The sequence below is a fragment of the Embiotoca jacksoni genome, unplaced genomic scaffold, assembly GCF_022577435.1.
Source record: "Embiotoca jacksoni isolate LCO1_2020_lvr unplaced genomic scaffold, fEmbJac1.0.p SCAF_45, whole genome shotgun sequence".
Taxonomy (NCBI): Eukaryota; Metazoa; Chordata; class Actinopteri; family Embiotocidae; genus Embiotoca; species Embiotoca jacksoni.
The window spans coordinates 2,727,746-2,747,745 of record NW_027185398.1 but is presented as its reverse complement, the minus strand read 5'-3'; the positions used below and the strand labels follow the sequence as shown (position 1 = coordinate 2,747,745).

Here is a 20,000-nt window from a genome sequence, read left to right as displayed (position 1 = left end):
CGTTTTTTTACTCTAATAACATCGTGAATCAAATCAAAATAAAGACACCGAGATTCGACTCAAACCAAACTCTGTTCATAATTTGTGCGTTTCTGCTCGGCTGCTCAGCGTCACAACGTAACACACGTCTGTTTGTCAGGCCGCCAGTGTGTCAACGTCTGAACTGCTGATAACAACAAGCTGCCGGGTCAGCTGTGTGTGTGTGTGTGTGTGTGTGTGTGTGTGTGTGTGTGTGTGTGTGTGTGTGTGTGTGTGTGTGTGTGTGCGCTCTCGTGGAGATAGATGGAGTTCAGCGGCCCGGTGTGCAGAGCAGCTGTACAGCATCTGACCTCCGACCCTGCCTACAGGTGTGCGTGTCTGTGAGCCTCTGTGTGTGTGTGTGTGTGTGTGTGTGTGTGTGTGTGTGTGTGTGTGGTGCAGAGCGCCGACCTTCCCCTCTCCTGAATCATACCACCTGCTACCGGCCCTCCTGCAGACACACACATGTACACACAGCAAACATACATGATGCTATGTTGAGTGAGTGTGTGTGTGTGTGTGTGTGTGTGTGTGTGTGTGTGTGTGTGTGTTTTGCACTCCTCTTCATCTCGTCCTCCTCCTCATTTTTCTTTCTCTTTTACTCCCCCTCCTCGCTGCATGCTCACATTTACTGTCGCCTGTTTTGTTCTTGTTCTCTTTCTTGTGTGTGTGTGTGTGTGTGTGTGTGTGTGTGTGTGTGTGTGTGTGTGTGTGTGTGTGTGTCTGTGTGTGTGTGTGTGTGTGTGTGTGTGTGTGTGTGAGGCCTCAGGCAGGTTTCCGTTCCACTTCACTTGTGTTGTTGGAGCAGGTGGCAAGACGACAACACACACACACACAGACACACACACACACACACACTGATCTGAGTGTTGAGTGGTCTCAGTGTCTCCAACACAATCGGCCCGAGGGGACGACCGAGATCGACGGCGTCAGACAGAAGATGGAGGCTGAACATCTTCGGTGAAGAAGCGTCTGAATGAAAAGATGTTCGTGTTTTCTAAAGATTATTTTAACCTCTAACATGCAGAAGCAGAAAAAGCAGACGTGCAACAAAAGGCTGCGAAGATCGCTTCGGTTTCTGCTCGGAAACGTCGGCGCTCGTTTGAGTTCTCGGCTGAAGTTAAAAGTGTTTTTTGTTTCCAGAGTTCAGACTTCTGTTGAAGCTAAAACATTCACGACGACATCTTTTCTCCAACTCGTTCTTTTCTTAAACACGTCTTTTGATCCTTTAAAGGAACGAAACACACCTCGTTTTTATTCCGTCTATCAGCTGCGTGCTTCGGTCTCCGACTGTTTTACACTTGAAACTATTTCATCAGCTCGTCAACACGAGCTGTTGTACAAATAAAGTGGTGACGTCTCAGGGTGGGAGAATTTCAAGCTGCTTTTTTTTTTTTTTTTAAACAGAAATGTCATTTTTGAATCACGAGGTGAGGTGTTGTGTCGCCGTCTGACACGCCTCAACTGTTAACACACACACACACACACACACTCACACACACACACACACTCACACACACACTCACACACACACACACACACTCACACACACACACTCACACACACACACACACTCACACACACACTCACACACACACACACACACTCACACACACACACTCACACACACACACACACTCACACACACACTCACACACACACACACACACACACACACACTCACACTCACACACACACACACACACACACACACACACACACACACACACACACACTCTCACACACACACACACTCACACACACACACTCACACACACACACACACACACACACACACACACACACACACACACACACACACACACTCTCACACACACACACACACACACACACACACACACACACACACACACACACAGTGAGGATTACATTGTGCTGAGTGGATAAATAATGTGAGTCTGTGCATGTGTGTCACAAAGGGCCCCTTTGTGACCAGGTACCCCCCCCACCTCCTCCTCCTCCTCCTCCTCCTCCACTTCCTCCTCCACTTCCTCCTCCTCCTCCTCCTCCACCTGATCTAACCTGTGAACACACATGACCTCCCTACATTCCTACAACTAATACCTAAAGTTGTTTTTCCTCTTGCGTCTCCAAAAGTCAACGGTTTTGGAAGTTATTGACTTCCTGTTTCCAAGTTGGTCGTCTTTTACCTGCTGAGACGTTTCTTAAGTGTTCATCTCCGAGTTAGTAACTTGCGAGTTTAAAAACGTGTGACTTCGTGACCGGCTGCTGGTTCTGTAGCTGCGCGACACGCAGAACTGAACATTTGGTCCAAAGACGTTGACGCGATCCAAACCACCGACCCGACAGTCAGAGGCCGCGTTTGTCGGAGGGTTTTTTCAGGCTTTTTGTAGTCGGATGGAATTTGCAGCGACTTCCAAACGTGACCGAGGACGGCGATCGAGAGCTTCGGAAATGTTATGCAAATTTCTGCCGTGAAATTTCATCAGTTTCTTTTTTTCGGGAGCAGTTCAGAGGAGTTGGTGTATTTTAACGATTGTTTTTTAAACCACGCGTTCACGTCGACAACCACTCGCATCGTTATCGCTCACACACTCGCCTCTGTACTCTGTTACTGGACAACTCCACTAGAGGGCGCAACCAGAGAAACGAGGACATGATCAGAACATCGGGATTCACCTGATGTAAAACAATGGATCAAAAAACACCCCGTCGGCGCGAACTGAAATTTTGGGTCTGAAGGTGCCTTCAAATTTCACATTAGCTCCGCCCCCCCCACCGTCCCCTCCACCGTCCCTCCCACCGTCCCCCCCCACCGTCCCCTCCACCGTCCCCCGGGTCTCTCCGTGAGGTATCGAATGCCAAAGAAGCAAAACACGAGCGTGCAGGTGAAGACTTGGGTTCCTAGAAAAAGTCCTGCAGTCGGAAACAGACCAGTAGAAACCTTCAGAGTTTCAGGTGACTGAAACCAGCTCTGAACCTGCGGTGCTTGTAACTGAAGTAACGTCTGCGGTCTCCGTACTCGCCGCCGTCCGGCTGATGACAGACGCTCCGTCCCTGCATGACTACATTTTAGCCGCTGCTGTGAAATTGCTGCAATTTTCTCAGAGAAGGGAAAAAAAAGTCCACCCGCCGCCCGTCTAATGGCTGCCATTATGGTTTCTTTTTCCTGACAGCGAGCCGGATCGCAGAGACACAGGAAGTCCTCCGTCAGTCAAACTGCAGCGACACCTGCTACTGATTTAAAAACACCTGTTTCACATCGTTCGACGACGCTGAAACTGAAGCCGAGTAAACTGATTATCTGATTAGCCAACACGTTTTTTTTGGTGCCGTTTTCCGGGATCTTCATATTTGCGTGGCTGAAAGCTGAACGTTTAGGTGAACGGTGGTCTGATAGTTATTGTAGTTGCAGGAAGCACTTTTTTTTTTTTCACGACACATCTTTTTTTATCCTGGGCACCAGTGGTTTCCTGGAAAACAAAGACCTGTATAGAAATAAGCTGAGAAAAGTCGAACCAAAGATTGATTTTTCTTTTCTTTCTCTGATTGTGTCTTCTGAAGCAATTTTTTTTTTTTTTTTTTTTTTGCAACCTGAAGTGGTGAAAGTATTTTACAGAAATATTTGTGTAATGATGACCCCCTCTCAGATCTGGAACCAGAGTTTGGGAACCAGTCCAGGAGTCTGATCTGACATGAGACGAAGCTCCGGCGGCAGATTGGAGTTCGAAAGCGACTCCCAGATGAGTAATAGATCCGTTAGTTTGAAGGTTTATCGTACGCCAAAACAAGATAACAGGACAAGGGAACTGTCACCGCGGCAACAGCAGAAACGTGGCGGCAACATTAAAGGGGATCTAACAGTGAAGGCTGTTTTGAGGGACGACAATCTCACCAACTTTCATGTCAAGCAAATCAACGAATGCGCCAACATTTTTAAACAACACAACAGTGACGTCACCTGTTGGTTTGGAACAGGAAGTGACCATATTTGGACGAGCTGGGGGAGGAGCCAGCGGTGGATCTGACCAATCTGATTGGAAACCTGACAAGACTACGTCCCGCCCACCGATAGCTGTAACCTGACTGCACCACAGGCCTGTCAATCAAACAGACACGCCCCCAAAAACAGGTCTTCTTGAATCTTCTTTTCTAATGAATAAGGGATTATTTTCAGATGGACCTCCAGAAAACTAATAAGAAGGAGTGACTTTAGCTAACAACACCGAGATAACTGATGGACACATTTTATTCACTTTGGATTTGATGAGAGAAGTTGAATGGGAGTCTATGGAGCCGGAGGCTTTTTGGAGCCGACCTCTAGTGGCACTCGCTGGTATTGCAGCTGAAGACACTTTCGGAAGCTACGAAATACAGTTTACACACAGTTTATATGGTTTGATCGTTTGGAACCAACAGAAACAGGTTGGTCTTCCAAAATTACAACAAATTAATAAAGAAAACTTCCGAACTTTTTGTGGGTCTGATTGTTGGATCGTCCACCTTCAGACGCTGCTGAATAATTTCACCACTGAGGCCTTCAGATCGCTGCGGACTCGGAAACTCAGATACTGCTGCTTCGCTGTTTGTGTACAACAGATCATGAATCAAACTCAGTGAAACAACAGAGGTGGTGCTTGTTGTCCCATGATACGAGACTTTCTGCTGCACGGTTGCAGAGCGATACGGAGAAACAGATATAAACACCTGCCGTTTACTTTTTCTTATCAAACGTGTTGAGATGAACGCCTGCAGCTCATTTCTGAAAAACCTGTCCGACTCCCAGAGGTCACAATCCACCTGCCGATAACCACCGGCCTCCAAAACATCTGAGTCTCAGAGTGAATAAACGTCCGCGGCTCCTTTCAATAAGTGAAAATAAAACACAGAAACACTTTGACATGTCTGATTATTTACATAGAAATATGTAACTCAATCCATGACATCAGTCAGTATGTGGGAGAAGAGGAACAAACAACTCGGCTCGGAGCTTATATAAACTGAATGACAGGCGGCACACACACACACACACACACACACACACACAGACACACACACACTCTCGTCTCTTCATTCAAAGGGCAGAGCTTTCCATAGAAGGAGGGATTGTGTTGGCTCGGAGGGGGGGGTGTGGGGGGGTTGGTCAGCACTATGAGTCAGCACACACACACACACACACACACACACACACACACACACTCACACACTCACTTACACACACACACACAGGTCGTCGCGTTACCATAGAAACGGCCAAGTCCGTCAGCGTAAAAAAAAAAAAAAGCACATGGGTGACACCGGCGGACTGTTAATGTGGAGCCCAGACGGAGGAGGAGGAGCCTCGGAGTCCTGTTATTAACCTTTGACCTCTGCACTCACGGTGGCTAATAGCTGCTCTTGAGTGATATTTGACCTTTGACCCCTCCCCACCACCTGGCAGGTTCAGCACCTGCCGGTTTTTGATCTCGGCCCACCTTTTGTGCTGCAGGTTCAAAGTCTGCAGGGTGTGCGTGTGTGTGTGTATTTGTGTGTGTGTGTGTGTGTGTGTGTGTGTGTGTGTGTGTGTGTGTGTGTGTGTGTGTGTGTGTGTGTGTTCAGGCCACATGCCGGTAGGTAGGTGGATTTAAAGGAACAGACACACACAGGATGGCGGACGTGTTCATGTCAGAGGAGAGAAAACATTTCTGGACATGTCTGCACCAAACACAAAATAAAACAGCTTTAATATTTGTATTATTTCATCTGTTTCATCATTGATATTTATTTCCTGTTTGTTTTGGTCTTAAATTGTTTTTTTGAACTACATGAACTGTTTCATGCAATCAGCTGAGTCAGCTGCTAACATGCTAACCTGCTCAAAACTGCCAGTCGGGGTAAATTAGACGTTTTCCAAAGAGAAGAATTTTTTCTGACGTTTTGCTTTTTTCTTGCTCAATATTTAATAATTTCACTTTAATTCGGCATCTAAAAATCCGTCAAATTTGTCGACGTGTGACAGAAACTCGGTTTTAGTGGTTGGGAAGCGCTGCTGCAGTCGTTCACGCCCACACGCTCGATTAATAAAAGACCACATCAAACAAACAAAGGGCCGCCAGCAGCTGACAAACAGGACGAGTCTTCTTCGGTTCATCAGGCCGCTCGTGGAGATATTTCACATGAATTTTGACCTCCTAGTGGTTATAGATGAAAGTCTGGGTTCCTCCTCTGATGACGTTTAATATCTGCATAAAACTTCTCGATAATCCGTCCAATATTTGCCAAAATATTTCAGTCCTTAACCGGAGCAGCTGGCAGAGAGAGCGAGCTTAAAGTCAAATTATTCTTCAGTTCTGTTTAGAGCCGGAACAATTATTCAATTAGTTGAGCAAACAAAAGTTAATTAGCAAATATTTTGAGTCTTTTTCAAGCAAAAAATTCCCCAAATTAGACTTTTCTTTTTTTTTTTTAAAACTTCTCAAGTGTTACAATCTGCTGGATTTTTACACGCTAGTAAAACAAAATAAGATATTTAATGACATCACTTGTTGATAAAACATTCAAATTGAGAATTCAGGTCCAAAGATTGAAGAAAATGAGCACCAGACTAATAAGTATAACAACTGATTGTGAATTTCAGGTTGAATATTCAGCAGGAATCAGTTGTTTACTGAGAAAACTCCCGACACACAATTCACTGCCAACACGGAGAAATTCAATTTCTTCCTCTTGATAATGACATTTTAACCAAATCAGCTCAGAACAGCCGAAACTAATCTGCAAACGCTTCGTGCCAAATATATTCTCTCTCCGCGTGTGAAGGATGGAAATGAAAAATGAAGTACTGTACCTCTCCTGGCGGCGTTCCCATAATATTCCCCTGTTTATTCACTTCTTTTTTTTGTTGCCCCCGCCCACCTCAGGAGCCCCAGTGAATGCAACAGAGATCGCCACTTTTAACATTTTAAAGGAACATGTTTATTGAAATAAAAATCTGCTTTTTAAAAAAAGAAAGAAAACACTGTACATTTATTTCCCCCAGAGAAGAAGAGTACATGACTGAACAGGTGTGTGATGGAGTTGAAACGAGGCAGCGTGGGTTCGACTCCGCCGACCGACGCCGGCGGGCTCACGTGTAAACGGGCTAAACGTTAAACACAGCGGCGGCGGCAGGAAGTCCGCTCGACCGAAAAACAAACAAGGAAACAAAAGTTCTCAGCTTCCTGTGTTGATGGTGATGAGGATGGAAACGTGTGTGTGTGTGTGTGTGTGTGTGTGTGTGTGTGTGTTAGTGAGTCTTTGGTTCGGTTGGTGAAGTCTTTGAAAAAAAGCATTACGCTCACACACGACACACACAAAAAACAAAAACAAAATATGTACAGTCCGAACATCGCTACGGCAACGTATTGATTGTCTTTTTTTTCACAGTGCGCGTGACATTTTTTTTTTAAATTTTCACACCCGCTAAAAACAGCTCGTCACGATCACAGTTAATGACCCCCATCTCAAATCTCAACCCAAACCCCCACTCCTTTATTTTTATTTTTTTTACATTAAATAGAGTAAAGCAAGGCACTCTGGGTAAAAAAGAATGCGAAAAAGTGGGCGCGCTGGAAAATTACCTGCCATTAATCTGTGCAAACAATTGACTTTTTAGCCCCGGTGATTGGGAACACGGCAAATTAAAAGTCGTATTTCAGCCGACCTGACAGGAAGTGCGGAGGTCAGGAGATGGTTGTATTTAGTCTTCGGGTACCTTTTCCTTCATAGTCTAATGGATTTTTCTTTTTTTTTTACAACCCCTTACTCCCTCCATCATCCTTCTTATTCCCCCCCTTTCCTTTCTTTCTCTTTTTCACGACCCAGCTCCCCGTCTGAGGAGAAATTACCTTAAATTGGTCAGAAACTGGATGGAAACACTTCTAAAGTGCTGCTCAGCCAGTCCTCGTTCTTGGCCGAAAGAAAAGCCAAGAAACAATAAAAAAAACTAAAAAAAAAAAACTCAGGAATTCACAGTCACTCTTTGTCACACTTCAACAAGCTGATCCTGCCATAAAGAGCAGCTTTAAAAACCTCCAGTCAGCTCTCCAGAAAAAAAATGGGGAAAAAAAGGAAAAGAAAAACACATTCAGACTTAATAAGGATGTCAGCGTGAACCTTTCAACGGCCACACAAAGAAGTCCAGGTGGAATAATAAAAAAAAAACTTTAACCTCCTTCATTTAAACCCGCCGTGAAAAAGGTGAAACTCAACACAAAACAGAACAAATGACAAACATATAGATGCAGAGGATAGACCCATATGGGATTTCCAATATTAAAACTGACCCATATTCACTTGTATTTCTAGATTTGTAAAGAGTTATGACATCTTTTTTGTGTAATATAACAGATATTGTTCATTAAATACTGCAAGAAATCAAACATTTGAGTCAGAAACATCAACAGAAAAACATCAAATCAAACAATAAATATTGGTAAGCCCATATTTGGTCTATCGCTTATGTAAATCCTTCATGACTGTTGCGCTTTGTGGTGTCCATGTTGAAGTGAGAACCAAAAAAAAACTGAATAGAAATGGTGAACAGAACCAAACCAAAACAAAAAAACACAAAGGGAGGAACAGCCCTTTGGAAGTGTGTGTGTGTGTGGGGGGGGGGGGGGGGGGATCAGTGCAGCTTTGGTGGAAGAATATTGGCAGTGCCAAGTAAGTCCCAGCGTCACCGGGTGTGGTAGTCCCTACCACACCCGGTTGGTCCAATAGATGTCCCTGGGGTACATTGGCGTGTTTGCGTAGTCTCCTACCTGTTTGTTGCTGTATTTGGGTGGGTTGGCCTTGTAGCTGTAATCCGAATATTGGTCGGAGCCCGTGGAGTTGTTGTCGCCCGTCCCCACGAAGGTGTTGGTGGCGGGCAGGTCCTGAACGGCCTGGTGCTTCTTGGAGGCGGAGGGCGACTGCGGCTGCAGCTGGATGGACGGGAGGGGGGAGTTGGAGCGGTAGTGGCGGCCCAGATCGGGGCTTCCCGGCGGGTAGTTGAGGGGCAGGCAGATTCTGGGGCTGTCGTTGACGTTATCGGTGATGAGGTTGAACTTGAGGCCCTTCTGCAGGCTGGCCTCCTCGTCCTCCTCCAGCGGCTTGGCCGGTTTCGGAGCCTTCCCCTTCTTGCTCTTTTTCCCTTTGCCATTTTTGGGCCCCTGCTTGGGAGCGTACAGGTCCTTGCTTTCCTTCTTGCCGGCCTGGTAGCCGCTCTTGGTGTCCTTCTGCAGCCGGTGTCTGATGACCACCACGGCCACGATGACCAGGATCACGCCGGCGATACCGGCGAGGCTGCCGTACAGGATGTTGCTGCGCTGAGCGAGGGCGTAGTTGGGATCTCCGGCAATGTCCCGGTCCAGAGGGGTGTAGAGGCTGTGTCCCACCAGCGCCTCAATGAGGGACACGTTGGACTTGGTGTTGTTGACGAAGACGTGGACCAGAGCGGTGGTGTGGCGAGGAGGTTTGCCTTTATCGCTGACTCTCACGACCAGCCGGTGGAGCCCTTTGTGTTTGCCGGTGAATTCCTGCGCCAGAGTGATCTCCCCGCTGTTGGGTGAGATCTGGAATAGGCCGTATGGGTTTCCGCCTGTGATGGCGTAGTACAGCTCAGCATTGGGTCCGGCGTCAATGTCCTCGGCCTCCACCACCTCCACACGCGTCTCCGGTGGTGTGACGGGCGTCAGGTACGTGTAGGAGGAGTTGGCCGGTTTGGTGACGTAGGGGGCGTTGTCATTCTCGTCCAGGACGTTGATGGTCACTCCCACGTAGGAGGATCGAGGCGGATCACCGGCGTCCATGGCCTTCAGGCGGAAGGTGTAGGTGCTCTCCTTCTCACGGTCGAAGGAGATGCTGGACAGGATGGTTCCCGTGCCGTTCTGGATCACAAACTTGCCGTTGTCCGGTTCCACAAAGAGCCTCACTTGGGAATTCTCACCCTTATCGGCATCCGTGACGGTCACCACGCCGACCGGATTGAGCGGAGCCATGTTCTCAATGACTGAGAAGCTGTAGCCGTTCAGCATGAACTTGGGGTCATTGTCATTGCGGTCCAGAACATTTATCACCACCGTAGCAGTGCCGGTTTTACTCGGGAGGCCCTTGTCTGCCGCCGCCACGCGGAACTCGTAGCGCTCCGTCTCTTCCCGATCCAGCAGGTTCTTCACGCGGACCTCCCCGGAGTTGCCGTCGATTTCAAAGAGCCTGGTGGCCGAGGGCTCCACGATGCTGTAGACCAGCTCCGCGTTGGTGCCGCTGTCCGCGTCCGTCGCCACAATGTATAGCACTTGGTCGCCCGGCTGGTTGCCTTCAGGGAAGTCCACCTCGAGCAACGTGGGGGAAAAGATCGGCGTGTTGTCGTTCACGTCCGTCACCTGGACTCTGAGGGAGTTAGAGCTGGACAGCGCCGGGTTCCCAGAATCCACGGCAACAATTTCTATCCTGTAATCCTTAACGCGCTCGTAATCCAGCAGCGTCGTCGTCTGAAGGAAGTACTTCCTCTTCCGATCGTTGGCGGACTCGCTCGCGGGTCGGAGCTGGAACGGGACGTCACCGGCGACCACGCACGTCACCACGGCATTTTCCCCCTCGTCGCGGTCCGACACCTGGACCAGCGCCACCGGTTTCCCGATGGGCATGTCCTCGGAGATGTTGGCGACACCGTCCTGGTGCGTCACCAAGCCGATACCGCGGATCTCGATGGCCGGGGCGTTGTCGTTCTGGTCCCTGACGTTGATCGTCACCAGGACTTTGGAACTCTTGGAATTGGGCCCCCGATCTTTGGCCACCACAAAGAACTTGAGGAAACTTTCTTCTTCTCGGTCCACCATACCTTTGACGTAGATGATGCCCGTAGAGCGGTCGATGCGCAGAAGCCTTTGGACGGTCTCCGAAGCCTGATGGAGGCTGTAGTCGATCTCGCCGTTGGTGCCGGTGTCGGCGTCGTTGGCTCGGACCTACGAGGGCAAACGAAGATGGTTGTTACCTTTTCAGCCAAACAAGAACCACGTATGCAGGAAACATTTCATATTTAACACCTTCAACTTCACAATAAACGTCTGGAATGCTGTTTTATTTTGACTTCGTAAGTATCAGTTAGTACCCTGTCCTGCTTTTATGTGACATTAACATTTAAATACACAAATTTAAAGTGCAAAAGACTCACTGAAATCACTGCAAACCACAACACCACCTGTTCCCATTATGATCTCAGTTATATTTTGATGATTATTTATCTGCTTTGACTTACAAAGAGTCAGGACCATTACTAATGCAACACCGCGAGGCCCCCTTATGTTTTCCTGGGGGGGGTTCTTCTTCTGCTGTGTGTGTGAAACATAATAGACGATCAAAGCCCACATAACAACATCTAACGGCCGTGCAGCGGGTCATTGGCATCTAATGGGCAGATGAGTGAATGTTAATGCTCCTCTCATTATCAGACAAAAAAAAAAAAAAAAAAAAAAAAAGCCCCGGCTCCTCTGGGCCTATTAGGACACCGGAGAGGACACGGACCGGCACCAGCCGCAATCTGGGCCCTGACGTGTCCAAACCCACAGTAAATGGAGGTAATTAGTGAATTTGGATGTGCTCATTAGGACGCCCTTCCCACCTACACGTCTAATACTTTTTAATCGTGTTCACTCAATGCTGCTCAGGAATGTAGGTCGTTGTTGTAGAACTAGTTGTCGAACAGCTTATTTTTAAAATGTCCCAGGTGCTGCTGGTTCAGCACTTCGTGCAGCCTTCACCTGGGACCTTACAAGCAATGCAATTAGGCTTGTTAAATTTTTAAAGCCATTATTCCATTTTTAAAGCTGAGCTGGATCGGAGCCAAGCATGCACTCAGCAAAATAATCTCTCACAAATTTAAATTTAAAAAATACTGGTTTCCGAAATAAATGAATAAATAAAAAAAGAAGCCCTTTTAAACAAACAATAAAATGGCCAAGGACACAAAAACCTCTGAGACTTCAGCAGTGATGATAAATGTTATTTTGCCCAGAGTTAGAAAACACCCGTGTCTTCTCTACAGGATGAACACAAAGCTACAGACCGACGCTAGTTAGCTTAGCTCAGCACAAAGATTGGAAGCAAGTGGGGAGCTGCCAGCAAAGGTGACAAAAAAAAAATCCACCTACTAGCACCTGTTTTGCACCTCTCTGTGCAAAAACTATTAAATGTACAAATGTGTAACCAAAAAACAGTCACCATTAATCCTATAAAGTGTAACTTTAACTGCCGAGCTTTGAGGGCAGATTTTGTTACCGTTGGGACGGAGCGAGGCTAGCTGTTACCCTTTGTTCCCAGTGTTTATGCTAAGCTAAGCTGCTACATATATTATTTTTAACATCCTACCGCTTCGATAAAGATCTGAAACAACCTGACGAAGAACATGTGATGTTGATGTTTCATAAGTGAACATTTAGGAGTGAAATCAGGGTGTAAAAGGTTCGATGTAGCCGGCAGAGCCAATGATGGATTTTCTTTTTAACAGACTGCAGTTCAGGCTGCCACATAATAAATATCTGGTTTCCTGTCTGCTCAGGATCACAGACTGTGACAGTCCGTCGCCGGCACCCCCGAGGTGACCGAGGAAAATCAGCGATCCAAGTCAGGGGGAGGTTAAGGTTAAAGAAAGCATGAAAGTGAAATTATAATATTGATTTCCTTTCCTCCGGTGCGGCTTTAAGCGGCAAACATCACCCAAACGGCGGTGAATTATTGACAGCTTGTGAGAATTGTGTATTGAACAGTGGCTGCCGTGATGAGGCCCGAGCCGCCGCTGGCTGCTCTCCAAGGCCGCTCTGTCCGGGTGCACGGCGAGAATAAACACTCTTTATCGCTCCGTTAACTATTAACCAGCGAGTCCTCAGACGCTCTGCATGTTCCAGACGACACTAAACCCGATACTGGAAACTGGAAACATCCCTTTTTATGCCGCTTTCTCTTGATTCCACGAAGATATTAAGAGTTTATTCCCAAAGAAAATGATCTTGCAGAGATATAATCCATCACAGTTTACATCCTGTCGACTTTATTATTGACTAAATTACATAATTACACGGTGGGTCAGGCTGGACTCTTCAAATCATTCTGGGCTGCTTCTTTTGAATGATTAAGCAGCTTTTTGTCAAACGCATGTCATTTTTAATGGCTTTTTAGGGGAATTGAGCAATTACACATATTATCCGGTCTTTAACGAGCTCTGGATTTAAAGGACCAGTCACAACAACTTTAATTATTGATTATTGATTTCCTTTTCTCAATCAGCTTGTTAACTCGATCCTTCACAGACACAAAAATCGGACAACTTTAGAGCTTTTATGAGACTTTTCTACGTTTCTGTTTAGTTTAGTTTTTGAAAAAGGGCGGAGCTCTGTTAAAGAGGTGATGTCACACACTTCAGTGCACCAATCAGGTGTGAGGAAAAGAATTGGAACAAAATGTGACGACAGTTGTGGAAATCTGATCAAAAAAACGAACCCAAACGGTCCCGATGAAGCATTTTATTTGAGCTTTTTTGAATGTAAACTCTGAATAATGAAAATGCATGAAAGGTTTTTGTTCATTTTAACTTTTGTTGTAACTTTTTTAATCATAAATATTTAAATTAAGGGAAAAGTCTTCAATCAAAGGTAAACTTAGAAGCTTTTAAAGTGTATTTCAGCTGCTCATTTGGTATTTTAATGATAAATCAAGGTCCACATGAACTTTCACTACATCTCATGGTCTTCCTCACCTCCTTCTACAGAAGATGAGATGTGGTTAAAAGCTACTGAACACAAAAGACTTAAGATATTTTAGTCAAATTAAATATTCATGACTGAATGAGCAACAGTTTAAGATGAAAGCTCTTCAAAACGTTATTTCATGTTATAAATACTTTAACATTAACAAAAGGGGCTTTAAGAGTAAATTCAGAGATAGGAAATTATGTTAAATGGGATTTTTACAGATGTAAAGTGACACAAAGTTAAAGTTAAAAAACTGCGTGGCTTCATTTTGAAACTCGACGAGAAGATAAATAGGTTGAAACATGCAGCTCTGCGGCGGCGTCACAATCCAGCAGATCCGCCGCCGTCGGCCCGATTGTTTTTAAGCGCGTCGTCGGTCGGTCGGTCGGCTGCCGCTGCACCATCACCGCTTTCCTCACACTCACGTTAAGTGAAATGAATTCTGCGACTCTGAAACGCAACGAGCCACATCCAGAGCAATAATACCAATAAGCCCCGTGGATAATCTCATGACTGACTCAGATTAAGTCATGCACGGCAAGCTGGAAGGCTGCAGCTGGGGAAGGGAAGGCAGCAGGGCCGGAGGATGACACGGTGAGCTGGCTTCTGCTGACATCACGTCCTGCCCCCCCCTCCCCCACCGCCTTCCTCACCGCACCCCGCGGCTCAAAGGTGAAGTAGAATCAGTGGTTAATATGTGACTACACGCAGCAATCCCACGCCCTGCTTCACCTCCGCCGCAACCATCTGTCCGCACGGATAATTGAGCAGCGCGTTACGTGCAGTCGCTGCACCGCGTCGTCCTGCAGCTCTCAGACCTCACCGGCACCGACAATTCAAAAAACAACCGTTTCTCCATCTCTTATTTATTTTTAATTAAAATACAAAGAATTTTCACGCGTGACCTCAGCAGCCTGTTGTTCCAGATTAATGTTCAACATTTGAACCTTTAAATTCCCCCTTAAAAGGTGTCGATCAGGTTTCTGCTTCCTGGTTAAAGGAGGATCTGAAGGACAGTTTGTGTAATAATATAAATATTTAAAGTTTGTTTCCGTTCATAAGTCGATCAGGATCGAAGAAAACAACAGATTTTTTTTTACATTAAATCAATTAATTTGTGAAAAATACACGTCAGAAGTTTTACAAACATCTTGAAGTTGCTTGTTGTCTCCAGAATAAATAAAAAAAAATCAACTTAAAAAGCTATAAAATATAAAAATGCAGTAAATTTTGATGTTTGTTTGGAGAACGTTGGTTAAAAAATGTATTTGAGTTGCTATTGATGAGCTCTGTGTCAATAAATTAATCAAACAGTAACTGGTTCAGATGTGTGTGTGTGTGTGTGTGTGTGTGTGTGTGTGTGTGTGTGTGTGGTGTGTGTGTGTGTGTGTGTGTGTGTATGTGTGTGTGTGTGTGTGTGTGTGTGTGTGTGTGTGGTGTGTGTGTGTGTGTGTGGTGTGTGTGTGTGTGTGTGTGTGTGTGTGTGTGTGTGTGTGTGTGTACTGACCTGCAGCACCGAGTGTCCCAGCGGGCTGTTCTCCGGCAGCTCCGCCTCGTAGTGACTCCTCTCGAACTTGGGCGCGTTGTCGTTCTGGTCGGTGACGGTGACGCGCAGCAGAGCGCTGCTCGCCCGCGGCGGCCTCCCGCCGTCCACCACGCGGATGTTCAGGTCGTACGAGTCCTTCTTCTCGCGGTCCAGGTTGCCCATGACGACCAGCTGCGGCAGCTTCTCGTCCGAGTCCACGGCGACCTGCAGGGTGAAGAGCTGGTCGGCGTCGGGCCCGGTGCTCAGCGAGTACTCGGCCACGCCGTTGGAGCCGGAGTCCCTGTCGGTCGCCATGGGGATGGAGAAGAGGGCGCCGATGTGGGTGTTCTCGGGGATGGACAGGGTGAGGATGGGCGAGGAGAACTGCGGCGTGTTGTCGTTGATGTCGAGCACCTCGATGCGTCCCTCGATGAGCCGCGGCCCCGATCCGATGCCCTTCACCATGTCGGTGATCGACACCTCGAACTCCAGGAAGCACTTGTCGCCCTCGAACACGTTGCGGCAGTCTTTCAGCGTCTCGCGGTCGATGGGGATCTCGGTGGTGTAGATGTCTCCGGTCTTCCCGTCCACCCGCAGGTACGGCGAGCCCACCTCCAGCTTGTAGAGGTGGCCGGTGTCGGGCAGACCCCGGTCCGCCGCCAGGCTGCCGATCAGCGTGTTGGGCGGCTGCTCCTCAGGAACCCGATACAGGATGTCGGTGGGCGCCGCGCCGCACGACGCCAGCAGCAGGACGACGGCCAGGACCGCCCGTCTCAGCGCCGCCATGTCTCCGCCGGACAACGCCGCTCTGAAAGGGACAGAAAAGAGGAGACGGATGAGCGAAACCGGCCGTCACTCACAGAGACGACGCCGACCGACCGGCCGCCGCTCTCAGATTTACGTCCCAGATGTTCAGGAACAGATCGTCCCGTTTGTCTCCCGGAGACAGTAAAGGTGTCTTAAATATCTGAAGACCTGAAGGTGGACACGTCGCCTGCAGCACAGAGCGACGACTTCCTGCCGCTGCCAGTCGCGACGCTCTGACAGGAAGACAAACCGAGCGCCGCTGCGAGCGACAGAAAGAAGACGAGTCTCAGGCTGCATGTTTACAGGAACATCCGCTCTTTCCTTGAACCTCGTCGGATCCCTGAAGAGACGACGACACTCAAACCTGAAGTCTGCCGCTCGAAACACGACGTCTCAACCAGACGCTGCTTCACATCAACTCTTTCTTCTCTCTTTCGGTTTTTTTTTTTTCCTTCTTCTTGGCAGTGAAACGTCTCAGACACACAAACAAACAAACAAACAAGCAAACAAACAAACAAACAAACACACACACACACACACACACACACACACACACACACACACACACACACACACACACACACACACACACACGGAGGAGTAAAGGCTTGTATATATTCTGAGCCTGTTACGTCTCCGACACACACGAGGGAAGAAGTCGGTCCTCGTATGAATTCATTCAGCGACTGTAAAATAAAATCGACTCCACAATAACGACGTGGTTTTAAAACCTGAACGACTCGTCGCGCATCAGATCAGCTGTTCACGCAGGAAACAACACGTCAGGCCGCTTCCACACAACATCTCAACTCAAGCTAAAAGCTATTTAAAAAAAAAAAATTAAAAAAAATCAAGAGGAGAAACCAAACATCTCAAAAGTCACGTCGTCTGCAGGAAAAGCGACGGCACAAGATTTTAACCTGGTGGACGTCGACGAAGACGCTTATTAAAAACAAAGGCACAAAATCGTACAAATATGGATTTTAAAATTAGCAGCAACCGCAGAAAAAAAAAGCTGCAAACGTTGCAGTTGTTGCACTTTTACATTCAGTCCGTATTCGACTGTAAATTAGTCCGTTTTAACGGCACGAGTTTCCTCTTGGTTTTTAAGAGTCGGTGATTGTTTCTTGGTTTTTAAGAGTCGGTGATTGTTTCTTGGTTTTTAAGAGTCGGTGATTGTTTCTTGGTTTTTAAGAGTCGGTGATTGTTTCTTGGTTTTTAAGAGTCGGTGATTGTTTCCGAGAACTTTTCGAGCTTTTAAATGTAAAATCAGCTGCGGAGCCTCTCGTCGTAAACGTGTCTGGAAAGCAGCAACCGTGAAGTGTCGGCCGCTCGACTCCCCGCGGAGACGAACACCTAATTACCCCCGGACCTCTCAGCGGGTGTGTGTGTGTTTCTTTTCACACATTTTTCTCTCCGCAGAGCCGACAAATACCTCGAATCGCCGACCTCCGACCTCCGACCTTCTGACCCCCGTCCGGCATTCCGCGCGTCGCCGTGGAAACGCAGCCGTGACAACAGGCGTGTTTTGTTTTTGTAGAGACGATGTTTGTCTTTTTTTGTCACTGATTAACTGGTTTTACAGAAAACATTTTGTTTCCTGTAAATGTTTATTTCCCCTTTTTTTTTTTTTTTTTTTTTTTACATGAATACGTCACATTTGCCAGCAGGTGAAAATAAACCAGGAAAAAAACATCAGGAGGAGACAGAAGGAGGTGACAGAAGGAGGTGAGAGAAGGAGGAGACAGAAGGAGGTGAGAGAAGGAGGTGAGAGAAGGAGGAGACAGAAGGAGGTGACGATGTCGCTCAGGAGTTGTTGGATTCAAGAGATTTCCTGATTTTCTTTCTTCAATTACAGATTTTTTGTTTTTACACCTGAACACTCAGGTGTTTCTGATTTCTCCGTCGGGACGTTGGAGACGTTGTTTTTAAACTTTTCGCGATAAAAAAGCTGGCGAGAAGCTAATGAGTGTTTTTAAGTTACACTATATTTATATCAGATCTATTTTTTCGATACCACCATTGTGGTTCCGGCACATTTTCACCAATTAATCTTTCAAAACTTTTCCGTAACTTAATATTTTCCCCCATTTTTACTTGTGTATTTAGGTAGTTTGAAGTCAGACCAATCAGGAGCTGCGTAGCCGCACCGAGCACCTGTGATTGGTTGTTACTTTGTGGGCGGGTTCAGGAAGCTCATTTTTTAAATGAGTTATATGATGAATGTATTTCTCTCCACGTTGGGAAATGTTCGGGGATTTTTACCTGCAAACTTTTCCAGGTTTTGAAAACACTTTTTATAATTTCATAACTTTTCCAGGAATCTCCACGGCGGTAACAGACGGACGTCAAGAGATCAGCTGAAGGATCGTCGGTCAGCAGAATCTGGACGGAAATCAGGTAGAAAACATTCAAAGCCTATTTTTTTCTTGCAGGCTTAGAAATCTAATGATCGACATCCCATCATTTCTGTTCAACATGTGACTGAAACGCAACCCGACAGCAGCAGCTGTAAAGTGACTGAGATGGTGGGTTTGTGTGGTCAGTAATGTAAACGTTTGAATCACAGCTGACATATGAACCCTCCGGGGGCGACCGCCGCTTTCAATTCAACCAACCGGGCTCGGCGGGTGATTTAAATAGAAATCTGCTCATTTGTTCACGTCGTTTAGCCTCATTTAGATGGAGGTGCGTTTGATTTGTGCATCTCGAGGGCTTCGGGTAGCAAAAAACCAGATGTTATTATTTTAGTCCAGTTGTTTCCAGAGACGGGGGTCAGATTAAGAACGTAAATATCTCGTGAGGTCGTGAGAAAAAACTGGATGTAAATAGAAAAATCAAAGTTCCTGTTGTCGTGCTGATGTGAACTAACATGCTAACGTGTGCGTGTGTCCTCAGGGGACGAGGACGGGTGAGCCAGAGATTGTCCAGCTTGTCTTTTTTCCCACAGTCTCAAACTTTCTCACCAGCCAGCCTCACCCCCCTCACCCGTGTGTGTGTGTGTGTGTGTGTGTGTGTGTGTGTGTGTGTGTGTGTGTGTGTGTGTCTCTGCTGCATGACAATAGGACAGTAACATTTCCATGTCTAAGGAGACGGGGCAGTTACTGTCTTGACGGCTGGACGAGCGGTCAAGAGACAAAGACTTACAATAGAGAGAGAGAAAGGGGGCGTGGCCAAAATACAGCTCTCAACTTGTACATGACAAAGCAGCCTGATGGCGGCGGGTTACAACCCCGGTGAGCGTTATTGATATTCAGAGTGGTCTCCATGGTAACGTCCCACCTGCATCACTAAACTCCAGCACATTACATTAAAGAAGGGGGCGGAGCTTCACGGGCACAGCTTTCTCTGCTTCAAATGACCACGTGCAGGATTTCTGTTAACACTGAAACGATCGTTCACATTTAAACTCATTTACTCATAAACTCACAAAACTAACCGACAAATACGAGTTTTTACCTGAAACTTCATGAAAATCAGATGAATTAAGAGGCTGTCTAATCAATACAATAATACTGTAATGTTGTTTTTATTGGTGACATTAATAAAATTATTAGTATTATTTGACTTTTCTGTTTTTTTTTTTTTTTTTTTTAGTTTAGACAAATTCAATCTGTGAAATCTTACTGGGCAATAAAACTGTCGATAACGTCGTTAATTGACGTGTTTTGTTTTGTTTAACCTGCAAAAATATATTAATCTCCTCGATTGGTGAAATGATTTTGTCCATTTAAGAAATAAAAACAGACATTTACTCAAGTACTATTTAAGTAGAATATTTCCGTACTTGAGAATTTTCTATTCAACAAAGAGACAAATATTGAACTTTTCGCTCCACTACAGATTGATTGATGGCAAATATAATCATTAAATAAAGACTTAGAAGATATTAGAAGATACAATTTTGCAGCATCGTTTAGATA

At 46.4% G+C, this 20,000-nt stretch overlaps 1 protein-coding gene across 3 annotated transcripts in view; it reads right to left on the bottom strand.

Annotated features, from left to right (window-relative positions):
* LOC138210342 (protocadherin-1-like) overlaps positions 1-20,000 on the bottom strand; it is a 126,700-nt gene that overhangs the window by 99,483 nt on the left and 7,217 nt on the right. For all 3 annotated transcript variants that reach the window (XM_069169431.1, XM_069169434.1, XM_069169432.1), the window contains exons 2-3: positions 15,253-16,078; positions 8,781-10,964 (exon numbers count right to left, since the gene is read on the bottom strand). In XM_069169431.1, coding sequence (XP_069025532.1) covers positions 8,781-10,964; positions 15,253-16,056 — 2,988 coding nt within the window. In that variant the 5' untranslated portion in view covers positions 16,057-16,078. The remainder of the gene's footprint in view (positions 1-8,780; positions 10,965-15,252; positions 16,079-20,000) is intronic.